The sequence below is a fragment of the Aphelocoma coerulescens genome, chromosome 3 (assembly GCF_041296385.1).
Source record: "Aphelocoma coerulescens isolate FSJ_1873_10779 chromosome 3, UR_Acoe_1.0, whole genome shotgun sequence".
NCBI lineage: Eukaryota > Metazoa > Chordata > Aves > Passeriformes > Corvidae > Aphelocoma > Aphelocoma coerulescens.
Genome location: NC_091016.1, coordinates 56,367,215 through 56,386,315, shown reverse-complemented (window position 1 = coordinate 56,386,315; position 19,101 = coordinate 56,367,215). Strand labels below are relative to the sequence as shown.

Below are 19,101 nucleotides of genomic sequence, written 5' to 3'. Positions count from 1 at the left end.
ATAGCTTTATTCTTTAAAGATTTTTTTTCCATAAGTTAGTTGTAACAGCAAATAATCTCTTATTTTCTCTTCCCGAAATAGTAATGTTACTCCCATCAACACAAAATTTTAGAATTCCATTCTTGGTAATTTATATCCCTGCCAGAAATTATGAGAAGTACAGATTTTCATATAGGTTTATCAACAACAGGAGACTTGCTTTTCACACAGTGAAAAAAACCCATCTTTTCTAGTGCTTGGTATATGTGAAGAGTAACAGATTCCTGAGGTCATACTTTGCACTTCCTTTTACGACACCCTGTAGAGTATATTAGCCTCTGAACAGCTCGGAATGTCTCTTGATGTGCTAGATTGGACAGGGAATAACCCAACCCAGCAGGTTAGAGCTCATCTGCCTTACCCCAGTGTCTTTCAGGCTCCAAATTTGTGAGCACGTGCATCCAACTGAGTTGCACACACGGTCTGGTTTCAGGAAAAATTAGCTTTGAAAGAAAAATGTTACCAATCAAGCTGGTCGGTTTGGGGCTCTTAAATAAGGACTGGATGAAGGGATTGCTATCAGTTGAGCAGTTCAAAACTGATACAGCAAATTCTGGATTGCAAATAGGAATTAAGCACGTGGTCTAAAATGGAAACCCTAAGTCTTATATTTCAATCATTAACTCCTAGTCAGGGACACTGAAAGCCTGGAGGAAATGTCTGTAATTCAGTTAAGTGTGAAATTGATGTCAATTAGTTGGTAGTCTATGTTCTGTCACTAGAATTGGCTACTGTTTTCCATAAATGTCGTCTCCATGTGCATCTTTTAATGGCTCTCTAAAGCAGTTTTAAATTAACTGTAAAGCTAATTCCAGAAGGGAAGTCACGTACATATGGCCAAAAGCCTGTCTGACTTAAGTGATCAGCAGTTAAAACTATACTATACCTTCTAAAGTTCATGTAAAAGTATTAGCTGCTTTATATATTAATAAACTATAATAGCCAATCTCTCATACTCTCTATCATACTTCTGTGCTTTTCTGTATTTTCCTGCTTTTCACTTTTTTTTTTTTTTTTTTTTTTTTTTTTTTTTTTTTTTTTTACGATGCTGGATTTCTGACCCCCATACCACCTGGCATTCACTATCTGGCAAAAGATGAAGTAAAAGTATGCTGCCTTATCGATTTTAAAGATAGTTACAGTAAACATCTTGTTCCACAAATATTTAGTCATGGAGGGCAACCAAACAAGTTGGGAAAGCATTGATTATACTGTATAAACAGCACTTAACGATTCAAAATACAAACTACAAATGCCAACATGAAACGGATACAAACAATTCACTAGGAGTAACATTTCTTTCCCTAATCTAAGTGCAGTGCCATGAAGTATTTGTGTTAGATGTTGCCAGTAGGAATGGAAATGTTTTCCTGTACCAAGTAGTATTCTTATGAAGTTCAACTTAATGCAATTTTCAGCATGTTTGGAACTGATGCAGATGCCGCTTTTTAGGCATGCTGACTTGTCCTATTTGTAATATACCATACACTTTACAAAATACCATTTTCGAGTGGCAAAGGAGATACAGAGTACAGGGAAGGTGTTTCAAGTCCATACCTAGTCTGTTTCTGGGCACTCCATTAAAGTGATTACATTCGTGAATGAATGTACAGTAACACATCAGTTGGTGGAAATCTCTAGAGAACAAAACGCAAATTTTAAAAGGTCAAGGAAGCAAATGATCAGGATGATGCAGTTTCCTTCCCTCTCACTCCCCACCCACAGGCATGTTGAGTTTTGGTAACCAGGTAACAATGGCTTTTGAATTTCTTCTCTCAGATTTTCATACTTATCTTTGCTTTCTGAAAAATAAAATAAATTTAAAAAATAAGGACAAAATTTATGTGTACACAAAACCACCTCACACAAATATGAAAAGCATAGAAATACATGGGCAAATGTTTGATTATATTTACAGTAGAACTGATTTCACAAATAAACTGAAGCTAGAACTGAAGTAGACTACAGCTGTACACTGCTTGTCAAATATTTTTTTGTTTCCTTTTCACTCATCAAATTTTCAGTAAGACTGAAGGTCCCTGTTTCAGTGCAAATAAGAACTATACAGGAATAATTAAACAAATAGTTATTTCTTAAATCTCTCAGTGTCTTTATATACAGTAGGATATAAGTTAGATGGAGAAATCCAAAACAATGTTTATTTTGGGATTTTTTTTTTGAAATAACAGGTTGATCTTGTTTTACATAAAATTGATAAAATGTATGATAATTCCTTACCAAGCTAGTACTCTATTTGCATGTCCTGTGGCACTAACTAGTCAACTCTCACTAATCATTCAAAATAAGGAACAATAAATGCAATATTGCTGCTTCCTGTGTCAGATTATGTTAGTTAGAATACAGTAAATTACCACATGCTTCATCTACAAGATGTGTCACAGACAATATGACTACACAGCCATGACTACAAAGCACAAAAGAATTAAGTCATGTCTTGGGGTGGCGGGGGGAAGAGGACATAGACACATTAAAAAAATCTTCTAATATTTTTAGAACATAAATGATGGCCAGTTGCTACAGCTATGATTTAAATGTGAGGTACCAGAATAATTTTTCTGTAAAATCAGTCATGATCCTCCCAATGGTTAGGCAATCATAGGGGCAAAGTTTCATTGAATGGCCAGAATTACTCTTCTATTATCACAGAAGTTGTTTTCAAAAGAATGGTAAAAGCACAGTATTATCTTTTTCTAGTGTTTCTATTCCAAACAAATCCATATCAGTGGATCAGAAACCACTGTATTCAATACAGTGATCCAGCTTGAAAAATGTGTAACTATCAAAATTCTTCCTCACATTCTGCATCTGTAGAAAAGAGAGTGAACACAGACTGAATAAGCTGGAAGACCAGACTCGCCTTTCTGCCTTCTACGTGCATCCCACACCAAGACTGGGAACAACACAGATTGCCACGGTGGGGCAATAATAAACTGGTCTTGCTTGTGCTACATCTATTTTGAGGAGTAATATTCATAGGCAGATTTCAAGTTTGTTAATCTAACACCTTTAAGGCAAATGTCAAACATTAAAAAAATAAAAACAAAAAACCAACTCAGAACAAAAACATACATCAAGAATAACCTAACTATAAAATGCAAAGGGTAAAAGGTAGAATAAGTGATAGAAGTATTGCTACATTTTTTACTTACAATTCCAGAGTCATGTTTTGGTCTTATATTGTACAGTGACTTCCCCTTTTTCTGCCTGCAGACTTCCTCTGCTTCTTTGACTCTGAAGAGAGACAAAATCTATAAATGCTCCTGTAGACCAACAATATTTACAAAGACAATGCAGTATATAACTTACAAGTTAAGGCCTGAGGACACAAGTGGGTAACTTTATTCTCCACATATTCATTAGCATGCTCCACAAAATAGTACTTGCATTCCAGGGCTTTTGTAGCCATATCTGGCACTTACATGGACAGGCATAATCAACTGCACAATCAATTCTAGTTACAAAAGCAATCAGTACTTTCTGCAGCTGAAGATTCAAATGTATGAGGGTTTAAAATACACTGGATGACATGAAGTTTACATTTCAGAGCATTCATGCAAACATTGCTAAGAAAACTCCTTTTTATCACTGTTTAAAAAAATTCTTCATCCATTCTAACCCTCAGTACTTCAACTACAGTTTAAACAAAGTTTCTCACCAAGCTATGTTCCCTCCCACCCATTTTTGTTTGTATTTAAAATGGCAAAATAGCTTAACCTAAATTTCTAGTCTTTACTCTCTAACTTAAAAAAACAAAGAATGGAAAATTTCTATGGAACAGGATGTTTAAACCAAGGTGATGCATGTCACTGGACCCATCTCTTTAATTCCAAAGCTGAGGAACCTCAAGGCTTACATGACCACTGGGGATGAATGTGCTTGGGCTGCTTGGATAAAGAGAGGAGCAGGTTCTAAAAGTAAGGGTCCACTTCTTAGTGCTTCCTGACTTGGCAAACAGTACCAAATTAGGAACTTGTGAAATGCCACCACATTTTTGGTGAGAAAATGTCCTTTTTTGTCATGCAGATAGGAAACAAACTGTGAAAGGCAGAGGACTACATTCAGACTACGAACCTGCCAGAATCAAGCTAATGGATTCAGTGTCACACTGTAAAGTATTTCTTTACCATTTTCACTCATTTTATAGATCAACCTTGCAAACACACACAGTTGCTGAAACACTGACAATACAGATTTATGTTACGAATTCTCTAAGCTTCAAAGACTTACATAAACACTTTCTATAAGAACATTAAATCATGTGAGATCTGTAATTTTTTTTTAATGAGAGATGATAATTTTATTGCTAAATAAGAAAATAGAAAACAAAAATGTATGTCCTATATTGGCTTGATCTTGCCAAAAAAATGGACTTGAGATGACAGTTAGTCTGACTTTTCACCATTATCCAAGAGTGAAAAAAAAGAAACAACAGTTAAATGATATTAAGAAATTGTATGTCCTTGGCTGGTTCCTTGTGGTTCATCTCCAGACCACTTGTATGTCTGTTATTTCACTGAGGCTACACACGGCAATGTGAGAATCAGACTTTGTGTTACTATTATTTTTGAATATTTTTATGTGAGTGGTAAGGGCCAAGATTTTGAAAATAAAACTCCAGCTGAGTCTGCTAAGCATATTATAAAAACCGCCTTCACATTCATCTCTCCTCTATTCAACTTCACCAGACACACCTTGTTCTCTTCATAAGTTTCAATTATACTTTCAAAAATTAATTTAAATGTCAGTTCTTTTCCAGCACATCCACAAGTTGCCTTCTCCATTTGATGGCCTTGTATGTTGTCAGTGTGGGGAGACCTTCATGTGCACAGGTGGGGGGGGGGGGGGGGGGGGGGAAGCTTTGAAACCTGTTATTTTCAAGCTGTAATGCTTTCTCTGTGACCGCAAATCAGATAAGACTGCTGCAGCATAATCCAGAACAAAAATGTCAAGCAGCCAAGTAATTCACCTTTAAAGTGTATTTAAATAGATTCAGTCAAAGTGGCAGCCAAAATGTGATAGCTTCAAATAGAAATTTACAGGAATGATGCAGAATGAAGCAAAATTCAAGGACATTTTCTTTTTCCTACAACATTTTTTCTTCTGCTTCATGTCTACTTTCCTCCAACAGAGGAAAAATATCTGTGACATTGATCTTCCCGTGATCTTTTCCAAATATTCAGATACACTCCAACCTATCAAAAGCCACTTCACAAAGTCAGATATAAAATAACACATCTATAATGTAATTTCCTTTTTTTCAAATACAAGTATAGCTGGCTCCCTTCACTGGTAGACATCATTTAACTAAAAAAATGAAATCTTACTTGGGAGTAAATTAGTATCAAGTCCTAGGGAGCTATTGAGCTTATCTAAGTGATGGTTTTATCGTAGCAGTGTAATATATGCAGGTATTCCAACTACTCCACATGCAGATGGCAGCATATGTAACATACAAAAATATTTACCAAACCAGTTCACACAGATCCAGATGTTATTCTTGGGAAATGACAGGGAATCTTCAATTCCAGTCTTTGTCCCACCTAAATATTCCCCTTCCAGGATGGATTACCCACTGCTTGCTAACGTACCAGGTCACGAGACAACACAGCTCCCTGTGGGTCTCATGTTAATTCAAGACAAAAATCCTCACACAGTAAGGAACGCTTGATAATGCAGTTCTTTTCTACAGAGCAGGTCCCATTAAGTGTCACTGTCAGTGTAACATCTCTACATATTCTGCTTCAATTAGAGAAACAGCTGTTTAGAGAAGGCTGTCTCTGCTTGAAACAGCGAGATGTTAGTAACGCGGCACTCTGTGAAGGAGGAAGTCAGAACTCCTGTGTCCCTTAGATAGCACTTCAAAAATGATCCACAACCTCCAGACTGATAAGTGACAACCTTAAGCTTGTGTTACCCAAATTTCCAGGATTATGTAAGAGGTGCTGGTCTCAATAGTATGGTTGTGGTCCTCAAGGCTTTGGGAGCTTTTATGAAATTCCTTGGAGTTTGAGCCTATTTATTCATACCAAGGGAAATACAGAAGATACATTACTCCCTAATGTACTTAAAGCTGAGAGCTAGCAACCACTTAGTTCCAGTTCCAACCATATCACTGACTCACTGTGTGGGTTTGGGACAGTTCACAGCCTCCTGGCTCGCATCCTGCTCTCTGTGCAGGAAGATCCAAGCAGTTGGATAGAGCCTCAGTGAAGCCCATGTGACCCATACATATGCTTCTTCAGCAAGAATGCCCTGAGAAATGTAAAGATAGCACACCAAAGGTTCGTTTCAAGGAGGCTTAGTTTGTGACCATGTTAAATCTGGAAGCATGGAGAACTGTATAAATCTACAGCTGTATCTAAAAAAGAAAAGCCAGAAGACTGGTAAAATGGAGGTGAAGGTAACCATTAGCCTTCCACAGGACTAAATCATAAACCAGTGAAAGTGATTATCAATTTTTACAGTGTATTGCAAGTGTATTTAGTGAAGGCTGATCATTCAGCTTAATTAAGATTTTATTAAATGTAAAAATAAAATAACTTAATCCTTCTGGAAGAGGAAAAGGATGTATTTTGATAGGAGGATCCACGCTGTTTAAACTGTGTGATGTAGAAAAGCAGATAAAATGTTAACTTTAAAGTAAGGGCAATAGTCTTACTTCAGTTGGAAAATAATTGTCACTGGCAAGTTTTTGTCATCTTAGGTTTTCTCTATTGGCCATGAATGTTTCTTCATCTTTCCATGAAACTAAAAAGATCTAAGCAAAACCACATTGCTTCTGTCAGCTCATACCTGGTTCAAGTCATATTTCTCACAGTGGCAAGCAAATCCCTGTGTACCTTCCTCTTGCTCAGGCTTTTCCTGCACTACTTCCCACTGACATCAGTGAGACCCTGATCAGCATGGAGAGGCAAGATAATAATCTAAGAAAAAAAGGTGCAAAAATTGCATGAACACTACTGATTATGGGTTAACTCAACTCAAGACTGGGTTAACTCAGCTGTGGTGCATTGATAGAGCTTTATGAAGAAACAAATGGATCTAATTCAATAATGGGTGGAGGAAAATGGATGTTTGGAGAAAATAACACAAGAGTCCCAACAGTCACAAAAGGAGAAGTAATAGCATACAACAACGTATTTCCAAGCTCCAGGCCAAAATTACACTACCACTGAGCCAATGCAGAGGTCAAAGAACAAAAAAACAGTTAAAAAGACATTCCTAGAAAAGGGGTGGGTATTCAATTATCAGGCCCTGTGTGGAAAGATAGGCTGCCACTGGGGAGACTGTGAAAGAAAAGTCTGAGGAAGGTGAGTGTTCCCCAGTTCCTGAGAATTACAACCCTTAGGCAAAGGCAGGCATGTGATAGATTGATTTATTGTTCTTAAGATCTGTTTTTACTTTAAGCTATTTAGTTCCACACTACTAACACTTTCTGTTAGAGAGGCTGTGCAGTCCCCTTATAGAGCCATCACTCTCAATGGCAACCAAATCCTTAGAAGTAGGACAGATCTTCAAGGCATGATCTGAGAGTGGAAGATGGATGTGGAAAGGACATGGTGTGCTTGGTCACTTGGTAAGTGTGATGGGAATGCTTTGCAAGCTTGCAGTGTGCCAAGCTTCTTTGCTAAACCGATGCTCAAACTATCCCACTTCATACTTTTCAAGTGCTTCTCAAACCCACTTTCTTTCAGCAAACTGACTCGGGTTCATTTACTGTCACTCCCTGTCCCATCTTATGCCAATTCAGGCTCAAAAGTCAGCATACCAGTTTGACAGAAAAAATAACATCAGCTGTGTTACCTTTAGCAATTTTTGCCTCTTATTCCTTTCTCAAGTAATTTCTTGATTTTGTCTTAGTGAGAACATAATCCTAAAAAAACTAGTCTTCCCAGCCTAGACAACCAGAGAGTTGATTAATTCTCAATTTAGTAATCTGAGGAGCAGAGTTATTCAGGCCTAGGGCAGATTCTATAAATACTTGTTAAGAGTGTTCATCACTTGAATTTCCTTAAATATTAAATTTAGCTAAAGCATTTCTAGCATTATTTCAGACAGAATATACTTCCAAACAGCCTCAACAGTCAGAAAATGTGTAGGGAACATACAACATTGGGCAATCCATGGATCAGCTAAAAAAAAATTAAACAAAAAAATCCACAAGGGAATGAACAGACAGTCACTTACAGAGCCTAAGAATTACGCTCCTGAAATCTGTACTAAATAAGATTGAATCTATCAATTGTCACCTGTAACAAAAGAAGTAGTTTCTTATTTCCATCATAATAAAAACTTTTCTCCAGCACTATCACCTCCTCATACCTCGTATTTATTGTGAGACAAAGATATAAAAATTATTAATAAGTATAAAGATAGCCTGTAAGACGAATGAGCAAGTTACACTTTGGCATGCACACAGGAAAAAGAAACCAGACATGCTTAAAAACCCAAAAGACAGAGTATTTTTATCTACCTTCTAGACCAAAAGCCAGCCTGGCCACAACCTTATCAAGGCTTAAAGACTTTCTGTCATCATTCAATCCATTGAAGGGGTAGCCACTTCCCTGCCACTAAACATTAATAATTTTGTCTGAAGTATCAGTGGCAGACAGATTCATTTCCTACTGGCTCCATCTAGGCTTGGTCGCGCTACACTTCACTAGCGAGCACTATGACATGACAAATGTAATCACAGTGAGAGGACTGGAAAGTTATGCCTTAGATAATAGAGCTGCTCACAAAAACTTCCATGATAAACTCAGACAGATATTACTTTTACAGCTGACAGTATAGTTCATGGAACCCAAAAGACATTTTTCTGCAGATATTCTGTATTTTTTAACACAAAACAAGGCTGAGGCCAATACTTTTTATACTACTAAGTGCTTATTATCAGCTAAATAAAAGGAGTGTTGCCAAAATATTTTATGTAGCTTTGTCTGGGTTGAAGACTGAGTTAAACTTGTTTATAATAATAATAGTACCTTTACATATAAAAACAAATAAAAAATCCTCCACTAAATTATGACGCGCCAGACATCTTTCCGATTTCAAGGGCAGAAAACTTTAAAACTCTCTCCTTAAACTCTGCCAGGGTGATGTTCCTACATTTTATTCATTGACTAAAATATTGAAAATATTTTTTGCTAAGGGAGAAACTGAACCATAAAACCCAGAATGGAAAATTACAATTCCCAACATAAAAGTGAAGTAAAAACTTTAGACCTTTTACTTTCATGCCAATAGGGTTGAAGTCATGACACAGATATGATTCAGAAACTGACTGCAAAGACTTTATACAGATATGAAGTACACTGTAATGTACCTGCACCCCTCAAACAAACTGATGAAATCTAACCTCTGCCTACCAATAGAGAAATAATGTATTGGACTATCATGACAACCCTGCCAGCTTCTTGCATGGTTAATTCAAGGACCAGGAGGCAGACAGTGGCTGTTGGAAAGACACAGTGATTAATCATAATTTCACTCAGAGGACCACAGACAAATAGATTAAAATGTTTTAATCTGGAAACTTAAAAAAAAAATAAGCTGTAGCAGGACCCTAAATAAGCTACCTCCTCTGTCAACACTGTAGACTTTGGGGAATACATTTCGGTATTTTTTTAGTGTGCATCATGTCAAATGGGCCTAAAATAAAGCTTTGAGGCCAACTGAAATGAAAATCAGACTTTCCCATTTACAGAGTCACACTGCAGTTCACGAAACACTTAAAAATATTCTGAAAGTATTTAAATTCAGAAGTATTTAGTTTCACTTTGTTCTCTGGCAATCATACTCTTGGTGATCTAGGGGTTCGGCTCTTATCTGTGCAGAGATATACAGATGTGAATAAATACAAAAAAGAAGAATACTGTGCAAAGCATGATTTAAAAATTATAATTTTAACATTAAAGAGAATTTCACCTTGAAAATGTAATGAAATAAAAAAAATTGAACTGTTAAGGATGGCTATATTTCTAATAAAATGCAAACATACACATACCCACTTAAATACATTTCATGACCTTTGTAAACGAATTGTCAAAGTGGCCAATATTTCAGGCTGTATCTTCAGGCAAAATGGAAATCACTTTTCTACAGACTTTACATATCAAGACTGAAATTAAACTAAGAAAAGGTAGTTATCACCTTCCACTGTTTTTCTTGCAACTGAAGTCATGTTGCTCTACAAAGAAGCTGGCTACATTTGGGCTATTTTGTTAGGAAACTCAACAGGAAATGATAAGGGAAAGGAAGAAGACCAGAGGTGAGGTAAAACTTGTAATCAGCTAGCAAAAGAAATGAAACTCATGAGTGAACAGAAGTGTGAAACTCTGTGTTAGCTGTAAAACATTTTTAAGCAGCAGATGGGGTAAATGAAGGCAAAAAAACAATGTGTAGAAAAGGATACAAAAAGTCTCAGTAAACAGACTACATGGAAAAGAAAACTTAAAGAGAATATGGAAACATTCCCTGGACAGAAGAGTTGCTACACTGGGTATGCTGGGGCTACTACATTGGATAATTGGTAGCTACAAGACTGGTAGTACAAGCAAATATGAGAATTGAGTGAATAGAAGAGATTAGTGAAGAGAAAATTAAAAAAAAATGAAGTCAGCTGAAGAGCCACAACATTAAGATATCTCCAGTGCAGGAGATGGGAAAGTAAGAGGCCTTGAACTTTGCTGCATGAGGTAAAAAGTGCCCATCCATCATTATGTAATGACTCAAAAATGACTGCAGACACAATAAGGTTCTTCTCAAACATGTAATAAAACGCCCTGATGTTAGACTATTCCCTATACTGATACCATAAAACATGCCCAGAGCCATGCACTTACACATAATGGATGTTGCCATTATGCCAACTCCACGCACTGGTTTAGCAAACTGCCAGTGAGCAAGGAAGTTCACATCTTCAGTAGTTCAGGGTCAGTCCGGGTTACAGTAGATTTTAAGCCTTTATGACCACCTCAAACTTTTGGGGACTAGCATTTAATGACAAATGCTGCTCATTTGTAAAACATTACAATGCTTTATTGCACCTCAAATGCCAAAGTGATCATTTTGCCTGGGAATGAAAACACTAACAAGTACAAAAAGTGACAGAAGGTCTGTTTAAAATTTTTAATTATGTAATTATTTTCACCAATATGCAAGTATTTTTTGAATATGTTGGCCCTGTTTTTATCATAGGCAAATGTAATTCTTTATTCAAGAGGTGGTGAAGAGGAAAAGGTTGAAAAAAGATGGAAAAGATCACTACATGGTAGGAATGATGGTATCCTATATCACTATGGCTTTAACTATCCCACCCAATCTGACACTACAGCTATGAAAACAGTCTGTAAACTTAATTATGAAATGATGATTGGTATCCACCTTCTTTTATGCAAAACACACATACTAGGATGCAACATAATGTGCCAGCATGATACACCACCATCACCAGATAGATGCTACTGAAGAGCCCTTCTGCTGTTTGTGTGGGGGCCATTCTGGAATCCAACATCACAGAAGTCACAAAAATTAGGAAATATTGCACATTTGGAACTAGTTTTTTACTAGATCTTTCACTTTGTTTAATATTTGTAAGCACCACTTGGCTCATAGCTGCAAATGGAAATATTTTTCCTGTCCTATAAAACACAGAATTGCTTAAAAATGTTAGACTAAGGTATTCAAAAGGATTTTCCACCAAAGATCCAGACTGAGAAACCTATCTCCAAATGCTGCTTTTTTTCCACAAACTTTTTTTTCAAAAGCAGTGCTAAGAAATGAATGTTCTGTTCACCTCTCCCTAACCAAAACACAATGGTGTATTCATAAAAAAAAAAAAAAAGACTAATTGCCAAAAATGCACAAGGAAGAAGAAAAAAAAAAAAACATACTGAAATGTTGAGCAACCTCTTTATCTGAACAGCAAATGGTCTCTTTTTGAGGTATTGCCTCACAGGACTGTTCCTAGTTGCTGAATCTTTGGTGTGTCTAGGCTTTTTAAAGTAGATTTTCCAGGGCCCATAATAGTATATTCTCATCAGAAATCTATTAAATATAACAATTTTGAAATACTCCCAAAAACTGAAGATCCATTAATTATTCAATTCAATGTCATGTAAAACTGTCTTCTGTTTTGAAATGTCATTACGAGTCGTAAACCCAAGCCTACCAGCATGCAGCTCAGTTGGTTAGAGTGTAATAAACACATTGAGATTAAAGCTCCCAACTCAGAAAATGTATCTACCCATGACTACTCACTAACATAACACCTGGAGCTTTTAGCTGGCATTACAGAACCATGCCAAGCAAAATGTTACCCTACTAAACATACTCCACATGCTCATCATTTCCCTCTCATGTTGCAACTCCATATACATTTTTCTTCTCTTTTCTTCCATCTCTGCATTTCTTTGCAAGTACCTATTCCCATGTCCCTCGATTTCTCACTCTCAAGTCTGAATCACTGGTTCATATTATAAGCGTTAACAAAACATCCCTTAAATTGGTCTGAGAGGACCTTGCTCGTGCAATGGGATTTAATGCCCTCCTCTGCAAGCAGAAGTGGCAGCTTACCAATATGCTCCTCACTGTGCAACATACAGATATCCCATGCCAGACTTTAAATTGCTCAACAGCAAGTTTTAAATCATCCTGCCGAGGAGTCTGTAGGGAGACATACCAGTCTTTATGCAGAGGGAGATCAATGAGCTGTGGAGACATGCTGGCCAGGAATCTCCCTTTCATCTAGATATACACAGTGTGACACACCAGGTGCCAGCTTAACTGCTATTCTTACGGGAATGGGCAACTTCTGCATTTGAGAGGCGAGTGCATTTTTCTGAGTTTATACATTATTTTTAATGTGTCAAGGATTTATCGTGGGAGTTAAAGGGTTGAATAAAGTCAGCCAAAAAAAATTCTCAAGCTTAGTGTGATGCAAGATATCAGGGACTTACAGAATTTTACCATCGTGTTGATCTTGATTATGAACTCTCCTCTGCTGGCATTGCTGACACAGCCTCTGTTCAGCAACATGACTCTTAGTAAAGGCAAGGGCCACACTGAGCTTATGAGCACTGTATAACTTATACATACATATACATTACAGGACACATATATCTGCCCCTCAGTCTTTCCTCCTCCAGCTCTCCCATTCCTCACTGAATTGCATGGGCCCTCTAGAATAGCAAACAGTCTGAAGAGAGGGAAACACATCCAGAGCTGGAGAGGACCAACAAGTGTAAGCACCTCACTCACACCCAGAAAAGGGAGGATGGAACTGTGGCCCTGCATAAGAGTTTCTGCCATATCACTGATCTGTTTCTAGTAAGGTCTGATCTGGTACCTATGACCTGATGATATTGATATTAACCTTTGACAGCAATGCTGAGACTTTTTCTAAGTCTAAGCCCTGCCTCACCTGAACAAATGAAATAGAGCAGAAGATTTAAACTTGATGAGGCAAGTAAAAGTTAAAATTCAAAACAAAAATCTACTTGTGATTTTCAGGATATATCATTTTTCAGTCTTAATCTCAGTGATTTCCTGGACTGAAGTTACGCAGTCCTGTCTGTCCCTCTGGGAGAACCTCCTTCAAACCACCAGTTCCGAGCCTGGATTTGGATCTCCCTGCTGTTCTTCCAAGGGATGTCCCAGTTTCTTTTCCTACTGTAGGTCCCTCTCACTGTCCTTTCCCTTCCCTGTCACTTCTTGCACCTGCAGCCATTTTGTACGTTATACATGTTCAGTTCCTTTCAGGCTAAAAACATCCTTGCTCTAGAAGGGACAAGCTGGCAGACACCATGTTTTTCTCTGTTGCTTCAACACATCCTCTTAGTATACACATAGATTGAACTCAAAGAGGGTCAAATGATCGTATCTCAATCCCATTCTTCTCTTAAGCTTTAGATGTTTAAGAAAAATCGGAGGAAGAAGTTTTGTGCTCATTTAGTTAATGTCTTTTAAAGAAAACTATTTTACAGTGAGAACCCTCTGGAGGATTTTTGGGTTAAGGAAAATAGCTTAGTATTTTGAAATAAAAAGACATTTTTCTTAAATGCTTTTCTATAAAATACACAAGACTAAATTAACCTGTATTAACTAGGCAGCTAAATCCCTGCATAGCAAACCAAAGATATTATTTAACTGTCAAATCTGTTTCAAAGAGATACACTTAATTACATAAAATTAATCCATCCAGTCAGTAATATGAAATAGATCCCCAGAGATCTGCTGTACTGTGTTAACATTTGCACCATGCTCTTGCCATGATAGCAGAATCCAGATTTTTTCACTGTGAGACTGCTTGTTCCAAAATGTACCCACTTACAGCAAATATATATATGGTATATATGACATTGACTATATAGATGCCTCAGGAAAGTTTTCAGTAACTTTCTAAACCAGTAGTCAGATGTCAGTGACAATTACATAGGATGAGCATATTTGAAAAAAGGGCCTGTTCTTGTCAATTTACCTAATAACAGGCTGAAGTAAATTTAATGAATCTAAAGCTTCAATTCCATCAATGTTCAGGCTCAGATGCAGCTTCAACTGGAGTTGCTAACAGTTGTAGGATTATATAACAATGCTTAGAATTTACATGTTTGCACTTGTTTAATTTTTCCTTATATGACATTTATTACTTTTTAAACAACTGATTAATTCTTGGCATAATTTTTATAAACAAAGGGTGACCACAATAGACTATCTGCATGCAGATGAGTACAGACTTCATAACTCTTTTAAAACACGGACCAGACACCACGGCTGATTTTTCAAAGCTATTGTGTCATTTCTTCATGCCGTATATACCACACTTACTCTTGTGTACCCCATCGCTAGGGCTGGGATTTGCAATATGATTCAGTCCTAGTCCTTTTTTAATGCAGGGTCAATTGACTTATTCCTTCTGTCTTCCTTTTTCCCAACATCGTCACACAAATATTTACAGTATGCCATGTCAGGAATGTCTCAATCTCCGCAATGCCATGTCTTAATGCCTTGACTTTCTTTGACTAAATACACTAATGGAAAATCTTTAATCAACTTTCAGGCCTAAAACAAGCCTTCCATTCCTCAGATTCATAGCAGCATAGTAGTTACATGCTCTGCCAAAAACACTGGACCCAAAAAACTTCAGCACAAACTAGTATCAAAATCCCATTCAAAAATTAGGATGACTTGGGGTTGGGGGTGGTGGGGGTGGGTGTCATGATCTGTTAAAAAAACAAAACCTGAGAAAACTCCAAAAGGCATTCAATAGGCTGTGTGCTAATGAAGTGCGGCTGACTGGTTTCTGTGCGATTGCTCCCAATAACATTCTTTGAGAAAAGCCTTTGAACAAACAAACAAATGTACCTTTCTTGAAGAATAAGTTTGTTTTCCTTCTTCCAGAAGTCTTTGAAGTCAGAACTGAATTCATGCCAAATACTGAAGAAAGAATGTGGGGACACCTCCTTCTCGCCCATTTTTGGTTTCATACAGAAATAGGCTGTCGTTTCCAAAAAGCTGTCAAAGAAAGCAGAAATAGCAAATGCTTCAGTACCCACTGAGGCATTTTTTTTTATTTGACGCTGACATATTATTTAATTATTCCTGGTAGCAGATCTAAAATAAAAGAATATAAAAATATAACAGTTCTGAGCTCTTCATACAGAAGTAGGTACACAATGTAAGATGTTTCTTCAGTAAAGTTGGGATCTGGGATTTATCACAGTTTCTAGTTTTGACCAAAGAATTTTCCATTTCAAAAGCTAAAATGAACACACTGTCTGCAGCCCTGCAAATCCAGAAATCCACACCCACCCATATACTGCTTTTCTGTTGTGTTTAAAGCTGTTTTCAAAACACAGAGTCAAAGCCCATAAAGGACTGTAAATAAACTTCTTCAGGTTCTGTTAGATCTGTGCTACAACACAATAGCTTAGGCTGGAGACTACACAGAAACATTAAAACTCAAACCTGCTTTGTACTAAACAAGAAATGACGCAACAGAAAACTTGGCCAGCAGCAGCTGTGCTAGAAAACAGGTGCCCATTGTGACTCTACCAGAACAATCCAACAATCCCTTCTGAGCACAGCAGAAGTAAAGCTCGTGTAGCAAACGCATAAGCTACTCCTCAAGTAAAAACTACTCCTGAAATGCAAAGGTCATATTTCCCACACTGAATGCAGACTGTGACTGCAAAGAAAATTTAGTGTATTTCTGAGTTTGAATGGTTTCTGTTTTATTTCAGGAATGTTACAGGAGGGTACAGAATAATTATTTTTAGAAATCTTGCTTGATTAACTACTATTCCATTTTGTTTTTCACTTTACATTTTGTAAATACTGGAAATTTTAAGAATGTTTTCCTGATCTGAAGCTCAACATAGAAGCCACTGGAGAATCGCTTATTTTATGAAAAATTCAATAGAAAACTCTCTCTTAAAATATAATTGTAGGTGTTTTTCTCACTGATCTATTATAATTCATTTGCTCCTATAATTTTCTCTGAAGCATTCATCACAGTTTTAATCACTTTAATTACAAGTAAAAATCCAATTCCAGTTAAATGGATGGAAATGTAATTTTAGCCACAGAAGTTATATCTTCATTCATGGATTATGATGGTGACAACAACGTACAAAGATTCAACCATTCAGAGGATCAATCTCACAAATTCTCCAAGAAAATGTTTATTTTAGTTCTCAAACCCGAATATTCCAGTTGTTTTCCCTAACCTGAAAAACAAGCATCTATATATATTATCATGTTGCTGAATAAAAAAGCCTGCATCTTAAAAATTTAACATAAATTTACCAATCAAATTTTACACCAAATTTTACATCACATTTTTTCTCTTAATTTGCAATTTATTTTTCCATCCGCTGAAGCAAACTGAAGCTGTTGAGTAACAAAGATGTAGCACTTAAAAATATAGAAGACAAAAACATCCTTATTTTTTGACCCATGACATCGATACTCAAATGCCACCTCACCTGATCATGCCATTTTTTCAGCTCTCTCAGTTAGCCTACCATGGCACTCTGTTCTGTAACTCAGTGCTTGGTCAATAAAGAGAATGCCTTTCTTTCTGGGCTTGGCTCTGTTGTGGTTTTGGCTTGGGTTTTTTTTCCAATTATTTATTAATGAGTAATCCTACTGATTAAAATATTCCATTTCACTTATTTACATTTTCCCCACAGTTTTATACTGGGGAAGGTATTTATCATCTATCCTCTGATTCCACAGAATCATTCAAAAAGAATATCCCTGACATTGCAGTCAGCTGCACTATGTTTCAAACTTCTTCCTATTGTCACATATTCTAAACTTTTTGCAAGACTGCAAATATACCAGGGAGATATTTTTTCTCCCAGTCTCTTCCCCCAGACTTACAGCTCTGTAGCTGGCTAGTGGGGAACTCATATCAAAGGCTCATTTGAATTTTCAGAATGAACTGACAATATTTTTGGAGGAACGTGAGGAATAAAGAACAAGAGAGAAATCTGGAGGCGTCGGCTGAGTCAATGACTTATTTTTGAAGAAGCTCTTTGGAGTTTAATGGAATGAAATCCATTAATGATTTGCAAAACAGAGAAAGACAAAATTTCAAATAAGAAGCCTTGTTTTGAGAAATGTGTCTTCATAACATTTTGCAAATAACAATAATGAGAAAAGAATTTGACAGTGAATGGCCCATCCTAAATAATGCTTTTATATTTGAGATAATGAATTCCATGACTGGAAAACATCCCAAGAAACAGGAAGTCAATCAAAATGAAATTCATACCATATACAAGAATGCTCAATCAAAACCAACAGATAAACAGCACTAACATCTGTTAAAGGTGCAAAGACTCCCATTACTCTTCAGTTATTCCAACTATCCTCTGAGAGCACGAGGAGATAACCAGTGGTTCTTTCTCTGGTGACTGAAAATCTCCCTGAGGACCACTTGTATAACCAGTGCAATCTTACACATTCATACAGCTGTGTCTAACAGCTGTAACATAATTACTAGGTTTATAGAGAGCAGAGAAATGCTCATACAGGTTGCTTGACTCCCTAGCAGTTAGTTTGGGAGGTAAGGAAAATTATCTGTCTGTGAAATGTGAAACAGCAGCAGCATAGCAGGTTGTCATTGTTAGTATGTCACACCTTTCTAATGCCCAGTAACAATGCAAAAGACATCAGCTGCAGCACAATAATACTTCAGGGCACAAATCTCTATGGATCAAATAATTTTTTCTATACATGCAGATCAAACAGTCAAGACAGTTACCACATTTTTTCTAACCAGAGAGGTCTACCCTTATTTAGCATTAAAGTCTCTTAGAGTGCATTTAGAAGACATATGGAAACTGCTTGCTATACATTTGATGCTGTCATTTTTGTAGTACAAGACAAAATGTCATAATTCACACATGAAAGACAAAGCAAATAAAGCCAATCCAAATGCATCAAATAATAAAACATGGGCAGAAATAAATCCTGTTACCATGGTCTTTAAATACCTGATTTGGAAATGTTTACACATGTCAAACTAGACATATCTCAAGGCTAATTCCAGGAGGGGACATGCATTTTAAATAGAAAGAGAAATTTGGATGACATTGCCATAGCCCCAAGACTAGATACAATCCTCTCAGACTTCAGCCAGGCAGTAAATATCTTAAATATTTCTGGTGCTTTTCTCTGTCGCAAGCCATTCAAATTTTCCTGTTCATTCTTCAGCAGATTTTGAAACAAAATATATGCAAATACTATTGTCACTATTCCTAACTGTGCATCACATAGACATTTTGGACCAAATAAGGGAGCTCAAAAGCCTTTTGTTCCTATACTTAAATTAATTTCTGCATCATACAACCTTGGGAAACTCATCTGACCTCTTTGAATTTCATTTCATCTATCTGCAAAATTAAATATTTATTTTGAAACAAGTATTGCAAAGCTTGTTTAGTGTCCATTTCTCAAGTGAGAAGTTCATACTTATCCATACTCTTTCTGAGAGTCTTGAAAAGAATGTGCATTGGAGATGTTTGAGTCATG

General features: G+C 36.7%; 1 protein-coding gene across 5 annotated transcripts in view; it reads right to left on the bottom strand.

Annotated features, from left to right (window-relative positions):
* Positions 1-1,033: 1,033 nt before the first annotated feature.
* FMN2 (formin 2) overlaps positions 1,034-19,101 on the bottom strand; it is a 172,901-nt gene continuing 154,833 nt past the window's right edge. For all 5 annotated transcript variants that reach the window (XM_069010364.1, XM_069010363.1, XM_069010362.1 and 2 more), the window contains 3 exons: positions 15,424-15,573; positions 3,210-3,291; positions 1,034-1,841 (listed from right to left, as the gene is read on the bottom strand). In XM_069010364.1, the coding sequence (XP_068866465.1) occupies positions 1,815-1,841; positions 3,210-3,291; positions 15,424-15,573 (259 nt within the window). In that variant the 3' untranslated portion in view covers positions 1,034-1,814. The remainder of the gene's footprint in view (positions 1,842-3,209; positions 3,292-15,423; positions 15,574-19,101) is intronic.